Source organism: Lampetra fluviatilis, chromosome 21 (assembly GCF_964198595.1).
Source record: "Lampetra fluviatilis chromosome 21, kcLamFluv1.1, whole genome shotgun sequence".
In the NCBI taxonomy this organism is placed as follows: domain Eukaryota; kingdom Metazoa; phylum Chordata; class Hyperoartia; order Petromyzontiformes; family Petromyzontidae; genus Lampetra; species Lampetra fluviatilis.
The window spans coordinates 11679674-11696391 of record NC_136295.1 but is presented as its reverse complement, the minus strand read 5'-3'; the positions used below and the strand labels follow the sequence as shown (position 1 = coordinate 11696391).

The 16718-nt window shown below is 50.0% G+C and overlaps 1 protein-coding gene across 5 annotated transcripts; it reads left to right on the top strand.

The window, feature by feature from the left end:
• On the top strand, positions 1–15924 carry LOC144938242 (islet cell autoantigen 1-like). Of its 5 annotated transcripts, none has more exons than XM_078866080.1 (15): positions 1–260; positions 1314–1383; positions 1708–1747; positions 3596–3761; positions 4984–5056; positions 5898–6021; positions 6902–7100; positions 8037–8162; positions 9738–9836; positions 10715–10818; positions 11340–11389; positions 12281–12355; positions 13085–13426; positions 15008–15094; positions 15380–15924. In XM_078866080.1, exons 3-15 carry the CDS (start codon positions 1737–1739, stop codon positions 15511–15513), a joined length of 1590 nt encoding a protein of 529 aa, XP_078722206.1. In that variant the 5' UTR covers positions 1–260; positions 1314–1383; positions 1708–1736; the 3' UTR covers positions 15514–15924. The 5 variants fall into 5 exon arrangements, with proteins under 5 accessions (XP_078722206.1, XP_078722207.1, XP_078722208.1 ...); XM_078866082.1 differs by having other exon boundaries at positions 2–260; positions 13115–13426; XM_078866081.1 differs by lacking the exon at positions 1314–1383.
• Positions 15925–16718: the final 794 nt, after the last annotated feature.

Genomic DNA, 16718 nt, shown 5'->3' with positions numbered 1-16718 from the left:
GCCCGTTTCCATGGTAACCACTCAACGTCGTCACCCTCACCACGACCACCACCACGACCACCACCATCCACGCCTTCACTCGCCGACTCGCCGCTCTTAGTCCGCTGCCACCATCAGGAGCTGCCGCCGCGATGCGCTAGGGGGAGGAGGGGTGAGCGGGTGGGGGGAGGCGCCGCCGTGCGGTAACACGGCGCTCCCTTCGTGCTCAATCCGTAGACAATCCCGTGTCGGCATCGACATTCATTGCCGCTTCTGTCGTGGTGGGTTTTTTTGTGTCTCACGTCTTCGGCTAATTGTGTTTGTTAGGTGTATTAGGACTGTCACGTTTTGTGTGTTTGTGTGTGTGTGCTAATACGGTGCACTGAAGCGTGCTGTGTATTGTGAGTCTATGCAGAAATGCAGTTCTATTGCATTGTGTCTATTTGTGTGTACGTATTGCACAATGTGCTTTCATTGGGCTGCGTAAATTGTGTTGGGTGTCTATCCCATTGGACGTGTTGTGGATGCGGTACAGTACGCGGAGCGGTGGTGCAGTGGTTAGCGCTACGCTGCGATACGAACCCGACCACCCGAGTTCGATTCAGGCTCATGGCCAACATCAGTGACGATTATCTGAACCGGTCCTGAGCCTCCCCTAGGTCGACTCAGCCTCAAATGCTTACCTGGTGCGGTGTGTAAACATCGCCACTGGGGGAGACAAAGGCGGCCGGGAGTGGTACTGGCCACCCACCCTCTCGTGCGCCGTGCCGGCCTTCATAGGTGCTCGCTAACAGCGCTTGCCCCTACAGTCTGTTGAGGCTACACGGGGGGTCTTTGTCTTTGTACAGTAACAGTGTGTACTGTCCTATTGTATTGTGGATATTATGTATTGTTGATTGTGTATACTTCGTAGTAATTGTTTATCGCGTTTTAAAGCGTATTGTGTCTGTAACGGTTATATAGCAATTGCATATCGAATACAGTGTTGTGTTATATTGTATATATTTAGTTGATTGTGTATTCTGTATATAACTGTGTATAGTGTTACTGTAGTTTATTGTGGTGTGCATATTTCTATCGTGATGTTTTTTTTCAGATTTCGGCTTGGGTCATATCGATTGTGTATACGATTGTGTCGTTTTGCGCGTTGTGTATATCGTATGTAGATCATTAGGTGAGCTATGCTGTGTCATTGCATATTGTGTATGTAGTTGTGGTATATTGTGGATGTATTTGTGCATGCCATATAAAACAACAATTGTGCGTTGTGTACCGTCGTGTGCACGTTATGCTATGTTGTGTCCATTGTGTGTGCGATTATGTACATTGTGTAGGGCTCCTTGAGTTAATGGGACGGAGATGCATGCAGAGACATAGATGACATATTGAGGCCGAGACCCAGAGGTACAAAACCACAGTGTGTACACAGCTGTAGGCCGTGAAAGCAATTCGTGCGAAGGAGCTGACATTGACCAATAAACGCTTTAAATTATATAATTCAAAATTTACGTTTTTATTGAAAGTCAGTGGCGTGCTTATTTTTTCCCCCTCTATCTTGTACTGTTATCGTAGTTTTATTTCGTATTGTTTGCTGTTGTAACTTTGCTGAACCGCCCATAACTGGACATTTGCGACAAAGAGCTTAATAGCTTTCTCGGTTTCCTCCGGTCCGAATCAAGATTCTGATTCTGAATTATCGCTGTGTTCCTGTTCAACTGTGAATTCCAGGTGGATCCTCTGCCGTATTCGTGAAAACGATGTCTTACTAGTGAGTGCCGGCTTCTGTTTGAACCTGTTAATTGTGTCGGATTTATCGCGTGCTTCGTAGCAACACTCGGATTTCACCAGGAGAATGGAAAACGATCCATTAAACACATTCATGCGGAGGGAGCTGGTAGGAACGTTGGGTTGCTTGGTCAATGGCCAGGGTCAACGGCGGCGTGGTGTATTCCGCAAATATGCCCGACTGTGAGGGCGGGCACAAGCCGGCGTGAGTAGGTTAAACGTTGAGTTTTATAAGGGCACCACGGGGTGACCAGCCCCTCCCCACCCAGCCCCACCCTCCCAACCCAGCCCCTCCCCACCCAGCTCCTCCCCACCCAGCCCCTCCCTGCACGACGGACACAATAATCCCCTGTGGGCTGGTGTAACCAGGAGGTTCCTACCAGTAAGACAACGTAACTCACGGAGGACACCCTCATACGGGTGTCCTCCCTTTGGTTTCACGATCCTTGCAGGTTAACGAGAGCATCAAGATCACAACAACAAACAGCAGAGACCTGAAATCGCAGCCAGTGCAGCATAGATGTTGTGTTGCAGAGGGACAGCTGCCGCTCGGGGTCCCCTTGGTTCGACTGCAGCGGGGGGAATGGTTGAGACGGGTTGTGATTTAAGTTGCTGGGGCATTTAAGCGACCGATAAGAACGACAACGTTTACAGTATTATTATCCTTATAATTTTTTTTTTTATAAATAACGAAGTATCCAATAAAATGTTAAATCATAAGTAGAAAAACAATGTGGAATTCATTTTTTTTTAAAGCAGTTGCCTTCAATGTAGGATACGTTATAATCAAAATTGGCGAAGAGAAAATGGCTTCAAGGCACAATTGGGATACAAAGATATTCCTGGAGGATTATAATGCGATAGATTCGAAGGAGGATTGGTCAAAGCCCTTATTAACTCTCGGAACGGAACAATGTAACATTGTGAATCGTTTTATATCGCAAGCAAGCAGGAGCAAACCAGATAGGCTGAGGCACAGCACATTAGTGTGGGCTTCATAATATCGCTTTTCATGGTTAGATCGCCTACATGTGAATGCGTCGTAAGCCCATCTCCACCCGACACAGCAAGTTAGTAAGATTTGTCACGTGAACAAAACGTGCCAATTCGTTTTCTACTTCAGAACGCCAGTGTGTTGGAGAGCAAACCCACAACATTTACAATTTGAGGACTTCATTTCGCTTGTCAGTACAACCACTTTCATCAGACAATTTGCCAGAATTGTGGGAGTTGGAGTTTACGGCATGTTTACATTTACGCAATCTACCCCAAAAAACGTCGTCGTGAGCAATATTTGTCGCGAAAGGCCTACGTGTTAGATTCAGTGTGGGCTGTACGTTTGTGTGTGGACGAGCACTTCTGCATTTGATCATTTTATGGCACATGCCTACTGTTGCTGCCGATTGTTGACGCACCCCGAGTGCGCCAACATCTCCCGTGGCTGACTGTTGACATGGACTGTGGACCCCATGGAAATTTGGCCACTTTGATCAAAGGGTTTGCCCCAACCTTTGGAGACACAAACTAGAGAAAAAAATACAATTTGCAAATCTGCCAACACATTTTGCTCATACGGTACACATTGGCTATGTACAGATAATGAAAAACATACAAGGACAAAATCGTGTTGGAAAGTTTTTAAATGATCCTTGAAAATGGATGGTTTATCCTAAGAACTCCGTAGCTTTTGGCGGTTGTGCTGTAAGGCTCTGGAATGTGTTTTGCATTCGGCAATGCAAAGTTGTTCGACAATACGAAGTTGTGACGCAAGGTGTGTGTGTGTGTGTGGTGGCGTGCGTGCGTGGTGGTGCCCTGCCGTGTTGGGGAACAGCGGCTATTCTCCGGAGACGTACGACCCTCGCTGGGAGGAGAGGTCAGTGATGAACAAGGTGCAACAGAAATACTGGAAGACCAAGCAGACGCTCATCCGGGTCACAGGCAAAAAGGAGGATGAGTTCGTGGTGGCATCCGACTCCGACCTTGACAGGAAACTCGAGGTACGCCCAAGTATTAATTCCTCACTTTGCCAGGTTACAGGGAAACTGGAAGTTATATGCGACTAAGAATAGCCGCCGCCATTGCGAGAAATATACTGCGTGTCATGTGCCGGACGAGGAAACATTTTCAAGGTCGGCAACTTGAACAGACGTGGCTGAAATTTTGCCCTAGTTACGGCCACCTCCTCCCTCTCCTTCCTATCTCCTTTCAGTCTTTTAAATGTATCCCTCATGGGAGGGCCTGACCTGCTGATTTGTGCCGCCCTCCTCACCGCTGCGTGCAGTGTTGATGGCATTGAGGTGGCCGTGTGGCTCAGAGGTGAAGAGTGCTGAGCTCGCACCGCTGAGACACGAGGTCGGAATCCAGGCAGCCACCTGTGATTAAACCGCCTTGTCAAGTGAAGTCAGTCGATGGTCTTCAGCCCAGTCACCAATAACCACGCAAAATAATCCGTCGCGTGACATTTGATTCTGGGAATTAATGTGATCGCTTTGTCACGTGACGATGGGTGGGAAAGCGCCGCCCTCTATTGTGTGGACTTAAAGGGCTCTGAGGAATCCCTCCGTGACTTCCTCTTCTGTGGCCTGTTCTCCAACATGAATGGTCGCGCTCCTCCGTGAGAAATCTGAATGGATACCAGAACCGGACCATTCCTTGGCAAACATCCCAATGGACGTGAATTTCGGCATTAGTCCAGCCGTAACGATCATTAAAATACTGGCAGCGTAATGGCAACGTCAATTTGTTTTGCATGCGGCGAACAGTGGATTATCGAGGTGGCTTCATAAAAATTGATCAAAGTGACATCAAGACACGTGGTACCTGGCAGAGTGGAGGGTGATGAAATTAAACGGACACAAATCTTTTTCTCGATTTAAAAATAAAACGGTACGCATCCGACAGAACATCTACCAAGGAGATTGAGCGATAAAATTGGATCATGTGCAGGTGCTGAGTGGATTATTACATTGCCAAGTTGGCATAGTAGGGGGCACAGATGGTGCATCGGAGTGTCATCTCAGTCATCCCATGGCACCTGGGGTTGTCCCGTGACCTCCTGCCAAAAGGCGTTCAACACTTCACGTGGCCTTAAAGTGGTGATGTCACCGCCATTTCGTGGTGAATGGCAGTTGTTGTTACTACTGCATCACCCAGACTGGCCGTGATGTTTTTTTCCCCAACTCCGCTAGAATGTGGTCATCGGCTCGTCTCTTCTTGCAGGTCTTCCAGGATGTCCAGAGGTCGTGTGTGGAGCTTCTCAAAGTCATAGAGCTGTATCAGAGACGGCTTGGAGGTACTCCGAGTTGTATATCTCACTGTCCCTGTTGGTCACGCCACTGGTTTTGGTGTTGTTAGGTTGTTGACACTGTTTTGTATATTTTATATATTCAGTGTTTTTGGCCATTCATGTAAATTGTATTTTATGTAAAGTGCTATATGAAACGCCTTTTTTGATGTCGGGTACACTTTATAAACAAATGAAGATTGATTGATCGATTGTCCCATTGTTGACCCTGTGCCACTCTGTACCATCCGTGACATCATGCAAGATTACGTTGTGGACAGGTCTCATAAGCTAAGCAGCATTGGACCTGGTTAGTACTTGGGATGCGAGACTGCTGGGGGATATCAGGTGGTGTTGGTTTGGGGTGTGAGGGGGTATGGAGCTGACTGTCCAGCTATGGATTTTTGAATCTATGTGTTCGGAGCTGTGGGTATTATCCCCGAGTATGCATGGTGGGTTTTCGTTTTCTCTGGGTCTTCCTGGATGGTGCCATGTGACAAACACTCCTTTAATAAAATTGGCCGATGTACATTGTAGTAGGACCCATCTGAAAAAGTATGAACAACAACAACAAAAATTGTATAAATATAGTATATAATTTAAATTGTATTCCAAAGTGCTTTACAAAATGTTAAGCATATATATTAGGGTAAAAATTTGGCTATGTACGGTGTGAAAGAAGTTCAACATACATACCAAGGGGAAGGGGGACAGCCAGTGAGGCCTTCCTGGGTAAAGAAAGAACATCATTAGCACATCGCAGGGCCATGAGAGATGGCAACGGCTTGGGGGGGTGGCCTTCATCCAGCAGTGGATTGATGACGACGCGTTTGTAATTGTTTTCTTCCAGTGCTGTCGGAAGAGGAGAACGACATGGGACACTTTCTGAAGCACCAGGGATCGCAGGAGCAGACGAGGGCTGGAAAAATGATGCTGGCCACGGGGAAGGCTCTGTGCTTCTCCTCCCAGCAGAGGTGGGCACCGCGAGTGCCTCGCACGCTCCCCCGACGCTCCCCCGACGCTCCCCCGACGCTCCCCCGACGCTCCCCCGACGCTCCCCCGACGCTCCCCCAACGCTCCCCCGCAGAGTGGGGGCACCTCGTCTCATGGCAAGGGGGGTCCCTTTGTGGTGACAGGAAGCCATTGTGCTAACGGCTGGTTGCCCGCCATAATAATACTTTGAAAGTCCCATGCTCCGAGTCGTCTGGTTTTTCCCTCCCAAATTTTGAAACGTGTTGAGATTTCGATTGAAAGCTTTCGTGACTGCAGGGATTCATATTGAATGAGACGCTGTCTTTCTGACAGACCTGTTCTTCACCCGAGGACGGCTGCTTGCGTTGTGGCCGAAACGTCGTGAGAATTGTATTTTATTATGTTGAATTTTTATTATTTTATTATTTCCCTTCTACGTGACTTTACCGAAAGAACTAAGGAGATGATTTTCTTTACTTTGCACTCCTATTGTGGGGAGAGGCTGGGTGGGGAGGGTGGGGAGGGGCTGGGTGGGGAGGGTGGGGCTGGGTGGGGGGTGGGTGGCGTGGGGCTGGGTGGGGAGGGGCTGGTCACCCTTTGGTGCCCTTATAAAATTCAACGTTTAACCTACTCACGCCGGCTTGTGCCCGCCCTCACAGTCGGCCATATTTGCGGAATACACCACGCCGCCGTTGACCCTGGCCATTGACCGAGCAACCCAACGTTCCTACCAGCTCCCTCCGCAGGAATGTGTTTTCACATATGTCCAGTCTGGGCAGGTCAGCAAGCTGTGGGCCTCTCCGCGTCCATCACGTTCCGTCGGCGGTTTCCTCCACTGGCCGTTGTTTTTGTTTCCCTCCCCCCCCCCCGTTGTGAACCCAGGCTGGGGTTGCACCACCCCCTGATGCGACTGCACCAGGAGGTGGAGACGTTCCGCTACCGCGCCATCTCCGACACGCTCATCACCATCAACCGCATGGAGCAGCAGCGCACCGAGTACCGCGGGGCGCTGCTCTGGATGAAGGACGTGTCGCAGGAGCTCGACCCAGACACCTACAAGCAGCTGGAGAAGTTCCGCAAGGTGAGGGACGCAGTTGTGGTGGTGCAAGATGTGATGGTTGTGCTGGAGGGAAATTTTTCACAAACGATTTGTTATTTTTTTTTTTTACCAGGTAAGACCCGCTGTGCTATGTAGCTCTTTTTCAGAAGCGACCAGGCCGCAAATCATAACGAAGTGGCCAATTGTGTGGAAGTCTATAGCAACCAAACACTCTAAATGGATGTTTCTAAATGTGGAGGGAAAAACGGAGGACCCGTAGAGAAATCCACGCCACCACAGGGAGAACATGCAAACTCCACATATAAAGGCGTCAGGCTTGGGATCGAACCCACAACCTCCTCCATACCAGGCGAGGCAGATAACATCTCGCCACCATATTGTGATAAAGAAGGAAACAATTTTTGTGACGAGATGAGACGAGTGTTGGGCATCGAGATCAATAATTTGTTCGAAGAAACAAGCGACAGAAACGGATGGAAGCCCAAGACCATTCACCGCCAGATTTGGGGAAGATACATGGTGATGATTTGGCAATGGAATGGTTAATAAATAATGTCACTCCACAATGAGATGAAAGGGTGATGAGTGGTGGCGATTGATGATGCCGTGGAACGATGACAATTGTGATTGTGTGTGTCAGTGGGGGCGATAGTATTGCGGTTAGCGCGCTGCGCTACAAACCCGGCGACCCGAGTTCGATTTCTGCTCACGGCCAACACCAGTGACGATTATCTTAACCGGTCCTGGGCCTCCCCTAGGTCGACTCGGCCTCAAATGAGTACCTGGTGCGGTGTGTAAACATCGCCACTGGGGAGACAAAGGCGGCCAGGCGTGGTGTTGGCCACCCACCCCCTCGTGTGCCGTGCCGGCCTTCGTAGGTGCTCGCTAACAGCGCTTAACCCAACAGCCTGTTACAGGCCATACGGGAGATGTTTGTCTTTGTGTGTCGCGAGGCAGGTGCAGACACAGGTGCGGGTGTCGAAGGGCCGCTTCGACAAGCTGAAGAATGACGTGTGCCAGAAGGTTGACCTGCTGGGCGCCAGCCGCTGCAACCTGCTGTCCCACACGCTGGCCACGTACCAGGTGGGTGGGGCGGCACACAAATAATCTCTCGTCTTTTGACGCAATTTTACCCCGATTGCGCTATCGGTGCCGCGTCGTGAGACGCGGACGAAGTTGGATCTCTCGCAGAGCGGTGCAATCCTTCGTGTTAGAGGGGTGATCTGACACCACGTCACTACGCCGGTCGCTGCAGGTTGGTGAAGGTGGGGAGGATAAGAGACCGGAGCGTACAGGTGCAGTACAGCAAAGTAGTTGAATGCAAACCCTCTGGCATCCGCCAAGCCAACAACAGTCCAGAGCCTATAACACCTGTCATGTGCGTGGTGGGTGCTCATTCAAGCATCGCTCCGGCTTCGATGAGATCGGGCTCGTGCCGGGTGATTAGGTCGGAGGCACTTAGGGTTGGGGCATTCATAATGTATCAGCCCTCATGTCACGGGGATAATGGCGTTTGACCGCAGAGTGGTGAGGTGGCTGTGTGGCTCGGCACTGTTACCATGCCAAAGCACCGAGTCGGCATTTACGCTTTTAAGAGCAATCCCGTAAGCAGGCGATAATAATAAACACATTCACAGTCCATGTGCATATATAATTTATAGGTTGCTAATATGTATGTATGTATACTTGTTTATACTCTTAGGTTTTTTCGGTAAAGTCACGTAGGCAAATTAATAAATAATAAAAGTTGCAATTATAGAACTAATAATAGAAATACAATTTTAAATCATAATAAAACGAAATTATCTGTACTTTTTTTTTACCTACGTGACTTTACCGAAAAAACCTAAGAGTATGAATCCTTGCAGTCACGAAAGCTTCAAATCTAGTATACTTGTTTGTATCTGGAACGAGGAGTTCATTCAAAGCGTGTGATATGTAGTTAATGCAAACAAGGTTGACGCTACGAGAACGTTTTTCTCTTTATCCCTATAGTTCGGTTTATCTGTCATGGCACTTGCTTATCAACCCGATCATTTACAATGCCTTGGTGCGTGACATGAGCCCTGTTTCAAAATCGTACATTGGATAGACGTGTACTGTTGGCTAGGGATGGGAACCCGTTGAATCTCAGCGGGTTTCCCACTCCATTGTTTAACCTGGTGAGTGGTGAGGAAGGTCGGATTAGTTGTTGCCAACTGATTGGCGAGTGTCAGCTGAGTGGTAAATGTCTGACGGGGGGTCAGGTGAGTGTTGTGGGAGTGTTTCGTCGAGCCACCCGTGGTGCGGGCGGCGCTGTGAGATCAGTTTACTTTTACACTAACTTTAACATTTTATCTACAAAATTACACTGCAATCTTTACAACATGTTACCCTATTTGTATTTTAAGATTGTATATTACGGCTAGTTTACATTTTATATTGGACACTTATTCACAATTTTACATACTTTAGCCCCTTAGTATTAGTTAGACTTTGTAATTTTAATATAGTTAGACTGTATACCACTTATTTAAGTTTTAAGATTCCTACGTGTTGAATGTATGCACCTTCCTGCCATAGTAAATTCCTTGTCTGTGCAAACTTTCATGGCGAATAAAACCCTTTCTGATTCTGATTTCGTCTCCCTCAACGCTCGTCTTCCTGCGGCCTCGACAGACCTCCTTGCTGCACTTCTGGGAGAAGACGTCCAGAACAATGGCCGCCATCTACGAGAGCTACAAAGACTACCAGCCGATGTACAAGGCTACGGACAAGGTATCCGCTGCACCGCCAGTGTCCCCTTCGACGTGCGTGCGCCCCCGCCAGCCGGGCGAGTAGCGCTGCCTGGCCCCACTTGGCAGGTATCCCGGCAACTATCCTTTTTTTTACTTTTCCCTTCAAAATGTTCTCGTGTTTTTACCCCGATGTTATGTATGTGTTGAACTTTAATTCTAGATTTGAAGCTTTCGTGACTGCAATAATTCATACTCTTAGGTTTTTTCGGTAAAGTCACGTAGGTAAAAATGATGACGGAGATTTGTGTTGCCTCCGAAACGTCGTGATTTATAATTTTATTTCTATTATTATTTCTATACATTTAATTGTATATTTTTTTATTTTTTTATTTTCCCTACGTGACTTTACCGAAAAAACCTAAGAGTATATGTTGAACTTCTTTCGCAGCGTACGTAGCCAACCGCGCTAATCGGAGACGCGATTATCCCGATTGTGCCCTTGGCATCAGGTCATGAGTCAAAGAATCCACTCAGATTTCTCATAGAGTAGTGCAACTTTTTGAGTAAAATAACAGCCCGTAGAAGCGGATAATACAGAGCTACCTCTGAGGTCCTGTACAGCATGAAGCAGCACTTTCCCACCAACCCTACCACACAGAGTGATGTTTCACGCACAACGGGTTGATATATTCGTAATTCCCAGAGCTGAATTGTAGCCAAATTATTATTTTGTGTAGTAATTGTAGACGGGGCAGGGAACATCAGCTGACTGCACTTGCGATCAAGGTTTAACCCTCAGGCAGCTGCCAAGATTGAAACCCAGAATCACAGCGGTGCCAGCTCAGCGCACTGACCTCTTGAGGCGTCCGGCTATTGCCCCGTCAATGCTTTTTAACCCGCACCACGTGTGCGTGTCAGCCCGGCGCGCCAGGCCATGGAAAGAACTCTGCAAAGGAGACGGTGGGAGCGGGGGAGAAAGTGGACGGCGAGGAGCAACGAGACGCCACCGGGGATGACGATGAGTGAGTGCCACTTAGTGAAGTGGTTCAGCGGTTACGCTACGAACCCGGCGACCCGAGGTTCGATTCCTGCTCATGGCCAACACCAGTGACGATTATCTGAATGGGCGCTGGGCCTCCTTGTAGGTCGACTCAGCCTCAAATGAGCACCTGGTTGGGTGTGTAAACTTGGCCACTGGGTGTGCTGCTGGCCACCCACCCCTTCGTGTGCCGTGCCAGTGCTCGCTAACAGCACCTTGCCCCATAATTCTGTTATGGTTATATTTTACCCTTGGGCGCACAGCTGTGCCAACTTCCACACTCATTTAACTTTCGCGCACACACAGCTGGGCATTGAAATAATTGAGGTTAGATGCGATGTAAAGGCGCTCTGAGTTTCTGAGGATTTCAAAGAGGTGTCCTGTGAATGCAGATTCTTACACACGGAATCACCTTGTTCAGGTGGTTAGGCCCAGGTTGGGACTACATTCGAATCACGTTGCATCCTGCACTGTTTGGTGAGGCCAACGTTTGTGCCGTTTCAGGTTGATCTGTTTGGGAGAAGACGGTTCAATGAGCAAGGCAGCTGCCGACGGTAAGGGAAGCGCCGGGCGTCATTGTCCTACCTACAAACAGAATGTGTGAGCGGTGTGCTGGAAAAACATACAAACACACTGATACAAAACCTTATACATCTCGCAAAAATAAGTTGTTAGAATAAAAACTGCTCCGATATATCCGCTGCTGAAGGCTAAACATCTATTTTTATTTTACCAGGTATGGCCTCTCCAAACCGTCACCACCACTCACTATCGCACATTAAAATGCACATCTTCCAAACTGCCTCGCACCTATGATTAGCATGGTTGCCTACGTATGGTGCGAAAGAAGTGCAGCATACATATCTCGCAGTTCTGATGCACCAATCCATCTTGCTCCTGCTTACTAGCTCCGTCTTTGTGACCGATGTCCTCTTGGCTGTGTTCCCTTCTTGAGCTGACTCGCGCGAGTCAGAGAAGGGGACGCTGTCACCAAAGTCATTCACAGCGGCGTTTGAATAATTAAATTGTTCTGAAAATTGGATTGAATCAGAATATTTATTTATCCCGGGGAAATCCGATGAGCTGCGAGGCTCTTTTTCACAGGTGTCCAGTAGGGGACGGGATTGGGAAAATTAAGGCAGAAAAAAACGACGACGTAGCCATGTTGTGAGAGAAGAAGCCGACAGATAAGTGTTTTGACCTGGAGTGTGATGGGTGATCACAATGTGGACGTAAGCATGTTGAACTTATTTCTCACCCTATGTAGCCAACCGTGCTAATCGGAGGTGCGGGGGGGGGAAGGAAAGTAAACTAAACACCAAAAGTGTGGCAGTTTACAGCTGTGCTAAATGTGCTGAGCTAACCGTGACAGCTGATGGTTCTGTCTGGCGCTTGAGTGTCGAGGATGGGCGCCAGTGCTGAGGGCCGCGTGTCGTTTCTCAAAGGGGCCGATGGCACCGGCTCGGGCGGTGCGCTGGATCTCACCGACCTGGGCCACGCTCTGGCTGGCACTCCCGCCGGTGAGTCTGGAGCACGGCGCTCGTTCGTTGCATCTCGGAAGCTAAGCAGCGCCAAGCCCGCTTAGCGCTCGTGTCGGTGACTCACAGTTCCAGGTGTTGTAGACTTGGGCTGCAAGCTACCAATGCACTTGATTATCATTCAACAACAACAAACAACTATATTAGGGCAGAAGTCTTCTTGGTCCTTTCGGTAAAGTCACGTAGAAGGGAAAAAATTAAATAATAAAAATAAAACATAATAAAATAATTCTCACGACGTTTCGGCCACAACGCAAGCAGCCGTCCTCAGGTGAAGAACAGATCTGTCGGTGGTGTTTCATTCAGACGCAGTTAATGGCAGGGAAATACAGGAGGAGAGAGCAGCACCACCAACACGAGCCCTGTCCCTCTGTCTGCCAGTCCGTAACTGGGGGTGGCAATAGAACTCTCGTAAGATGATCTGATACGAACCAAACTTTAACATAAAGTTGTGCTGCTATTGCTCACTTAGCCAACTGTAAACCGTCTGGTTATTTCCCAGAGCTTGGAGGCCAAAGCCAGAGCAAAAAGGACTTATATGCAAATGTAAATTCATCGGCTTAAATACTTGCGAACGAAAGTATTTAAGCCGATGAATTTACTAACTTTTCGGGAAAGTGCTTTGATTGTATTTGTTTCAGTATACAGTATCGAACTTCTTTCGTGCACCGTATGTAGCCGACCGTGCTAATCGGAGGTTCGTCACTATAGGGGCCCGCGACGTGCTGTGTCACTCGGCAGACGGCGAACGGGATGTGATGTCGCTGCTCAACGACATCCTCAACGCGGGGGCGTCGGGCGAGGAGGGGGAGAGAGGGGGCTTCAGCCGGCAGTGGTACGACGTGTTCGGCGATGACGGTGCAGTAGGGGAGACCTGCCCGCAGCAGTCCAAGCAGCAGCAGCGGCCGGGAGCCACGGCTCTGTCTGCGACGGCGCCCGGAGGCCCAGGTTCGAACCCTGACGGGCCTCCCGCCCCGGGACCCACGGTGGGCGGGTTCCTCCCGTCGCAGCTGCTGGACATGAGCTCGCGGAACGAGGGCTCCGCCCGGCCGGGTAAGCCTCCACACTTGAACCCACCGGCCTATTCGTGAAAGGGACGTGGTACGCTCGGGGGATGGGATGCTGCCGCGGACGCAGAGCCGTCCCTAGGGTGTACGGCGAATCGGGACGGCTGCCCGGGGTCCCCCATGCCAGAGGTCGCAAACGGGTTTTGATTCCTTACCCGTACCCGTACCCGGCCGCACCAGGGTCGCATATGGGTACCCGTACCCGTACCCGGCCGGGTACGGGTATCCGTTCCCTACCCGTACCCGTACCCTACCCGAAATGAGTGACAAACGGCTACTCACCAGTGACTCACGGCCTACCCGTACCCGCACCCGGCCACACCAGCGTCGCAAACGGCTACCCGTACCCGGCCGGGTACGGGTAACCGGGTATCGGGTAGGGTACGGGTATCGGGTACCCGGTTGCGACCTCTGCCCCACGCTTATGGAGTGGGCCCCCTGCGCTTCGATGTCACAGTGTCAGACGTAATGCTTCTGGTTTAGTTTGAAGGCGTCAGGGGTTTGGGTGGGGGTGCCCCACACGGTGGGATTTGTCCGGGGACCTGCACCCCCCCACAATAAGGCGGCCCTGCGTGGACGTGATGGTATCGCACTGAACTTGTAATCCAGAGGTCGCCGGTTAGTTCGATGCTTCAGGGGCAGCAGCAGCTGAAACAATGGTGCGAGTTTTATCTAATCCCCCCTCCACCCTGCCGCCTCTGTCAACCCAGCAGTCAGAATCATAATTAGGATATTTATTTGTACTGGAGGAATCAGATGAGCAATGAAGCTCTTTTTCAAAGATGTCCAGTGGGGGTGGGTCAGAACGTTACCAATGGGATCACCACAGTCAATCGGTAGGCAGCATGTGGTGGTGTAGAGTGTGGATGCTCCCACCCCTTCCGAAACGTCGGCATGGAAGAGGTGAAAACTCCCTCTCGGAAGTGTCCTCCATCGCTTCCTCGAGTGAGAGTGCCCTTGGGCCTGCGGTGGCATAAGTAATTGCGGGGTTGCACCTTTACCTTCCCTCCCTTGCCGTCTTGCTCGAGCCGTTTTACATACGAGTGCACATAAAATTGACTCGTATGCCTCATGTGCTGTGTTTAGGCACGCATAACAGATCTGTCCCTCAACTGAGGCTCTTGTCAGGCGTCTAGCCACGATGGGAGCAGTGCACGTGGAGGCAACCTGGACATTTATTACCAACACCCGTAGGCAAATCTCCCAGGGTAGCTACTTGGGCCGGTGCATCGTTGTTGCATCCCCACACCATATTGCTTTAAAAAGTCATTGATAATTTTCAGACCTTTGTTAATTCACTGCTGGATGAAAGCCTCCCCATGCCAAATCAGTCATGTCAGCTCTTTGACCACATTTCACCGTGCTGGTCAATGTGGGTTAGTGAAATGGGGAGGGGGGCGGCGTGGTGCGATAGCCAGGACCAGTTCAGATGATCACTTGCCACCAATGTTAGCGGTGGTCGGGACTCAAACTCGCGTTCAACGGGTTCAAAGTGCAGCATGCTAGAAAACCGCACCACCGCTTTCCTGTTCTGAAAATTATGTTTCTCGTGTTCGTTGTATCCCAGGTTGGTCCCTTCCAAGTAACAGAAAGCAGTTTGCAGCCACATCCCAGGCCGATGCCCACACAGGACAGGGTCATGCCACAGCCAAACGTAAGCACATGTCGGTTGGTGATCCAACACACGCCGATTCACTCCAGGTCACTCATCAGCAGTCAGTCATCAGCCGTCAGATTTTAGCTGTCAGAGGAACCCCCCAAATGTGTCGAATATATTTTAAATAATGTTAATATTTGCCTGACTCGTGGTGCTGGTGACGTTCTAGTGACTCGTGGTACAGCCGACTCCACTGCATCGGCCTGCCTCTCGAGCGCCGGCTCATCGGCACGAGTCGCCCGTGCGGTGACTTTTGCTGTCCCCCCCCTCTCCATCCGGCAGCGGTTGTGGACGGTGCTGGCAAGCCCGGAAAGGACATGTCGGCGTGGTTCAACCTTTTCGCCGACCTCGACCCGCTGCAGAATCCGGACGCCATCGGCCGCACCAGCGAGGACCAGGAGCTGATGAATGCATGAGAGCGTTGCCGGCCACCGGCCCCCGACCCCCAACCACCGACAGGAGTTTCCCACGTGACGTCGTTTTCCAGGAACGCCCGTTTGTTGTTGGCGGCGCTCCCAAGTCGAAGCCGAGGTTTGACCTGCAGGGAGGCCGAGTCGCGTCGGGGCTCTGCCTCTACGGATGGGCCCCACTGATCTGTGTGTGTGTGCGCCTGTAGTCAGGAGTCTTGTCGGGAGAGGGGCGCTGCGGTGGGGAGAAGGGCGCTGCGGTGGGGGAGACTGGTGATCCAAAGAGGAGAGGGGGGTGGTGCGGAGGAAGCAGTAATAAGGGGGGGGGGGGTAACAACCCAATAAGGGCAGACCGCCTACACCCTCATTGTGAAACTCAATAAGTGGGTTTAAGAGGGATACGGAACTCCCCCCCCCCCCCCAAGTTCTCCATAGAATCGCTGCCGGTAGCAGGAAACGCTTCTGTCAAAAGCCTCCAGGGAAGACAGACGGCATGCTTCCACAGTAGAGCGCACCGCTGGGCTAGATGCGCACACTGCACCGCGCTGTGATATAATTAGTAGAACGCACTGATGATACACGCTCGCTTTCGCTATAGGATGTTTTCAAACAAGCCCTTATTGACGAGAGAATATAAATTGTATTGACGCAACCATTTTTACCGAGCACGTTTTTTGTTAATAAGACAAAAAAAATTTAGATTGAAATAGTTTAAAACTGGTTTTACATGAACGGTACGGTTCCGTCAAATTTGGTTGCACCAAAACTGGTTTGTGTTTGCGAATGTGAAAAAGGCATCGTCACAAATTCTCACTGCAAGTGTGGTGGAGCTGCAGGTGATGAAGCAGTAACATTAGGCTTGTAACAAATCAAATTGTCAAGATTCATTACCACCGTTCACTTCAAGAATCTATTATTTATTCAGTCTCGTGTGTGTTGTCCGTTTGCCAAAGTGTTACATTTGCCTATCATTTACATGCAATTTGCATAACCCGTAAACATTTGCTTCTCACACGCGTGAGTTGATGCATGTGTTATCGCGAGTGTAGGAACCGCGTACGATTGAGGAATCGTTCCTTGCCCAGTCGGTGTCGTCAAAAACGAAGGCCGGCAAACATTCGCCGCTCGCCACGTGGTAGCCCGGCCGGGGCACGTTGCTATGCGTATTTAAACCAGCTGTCGCAATAAGTACGTGTATGCTAATTTATACACGT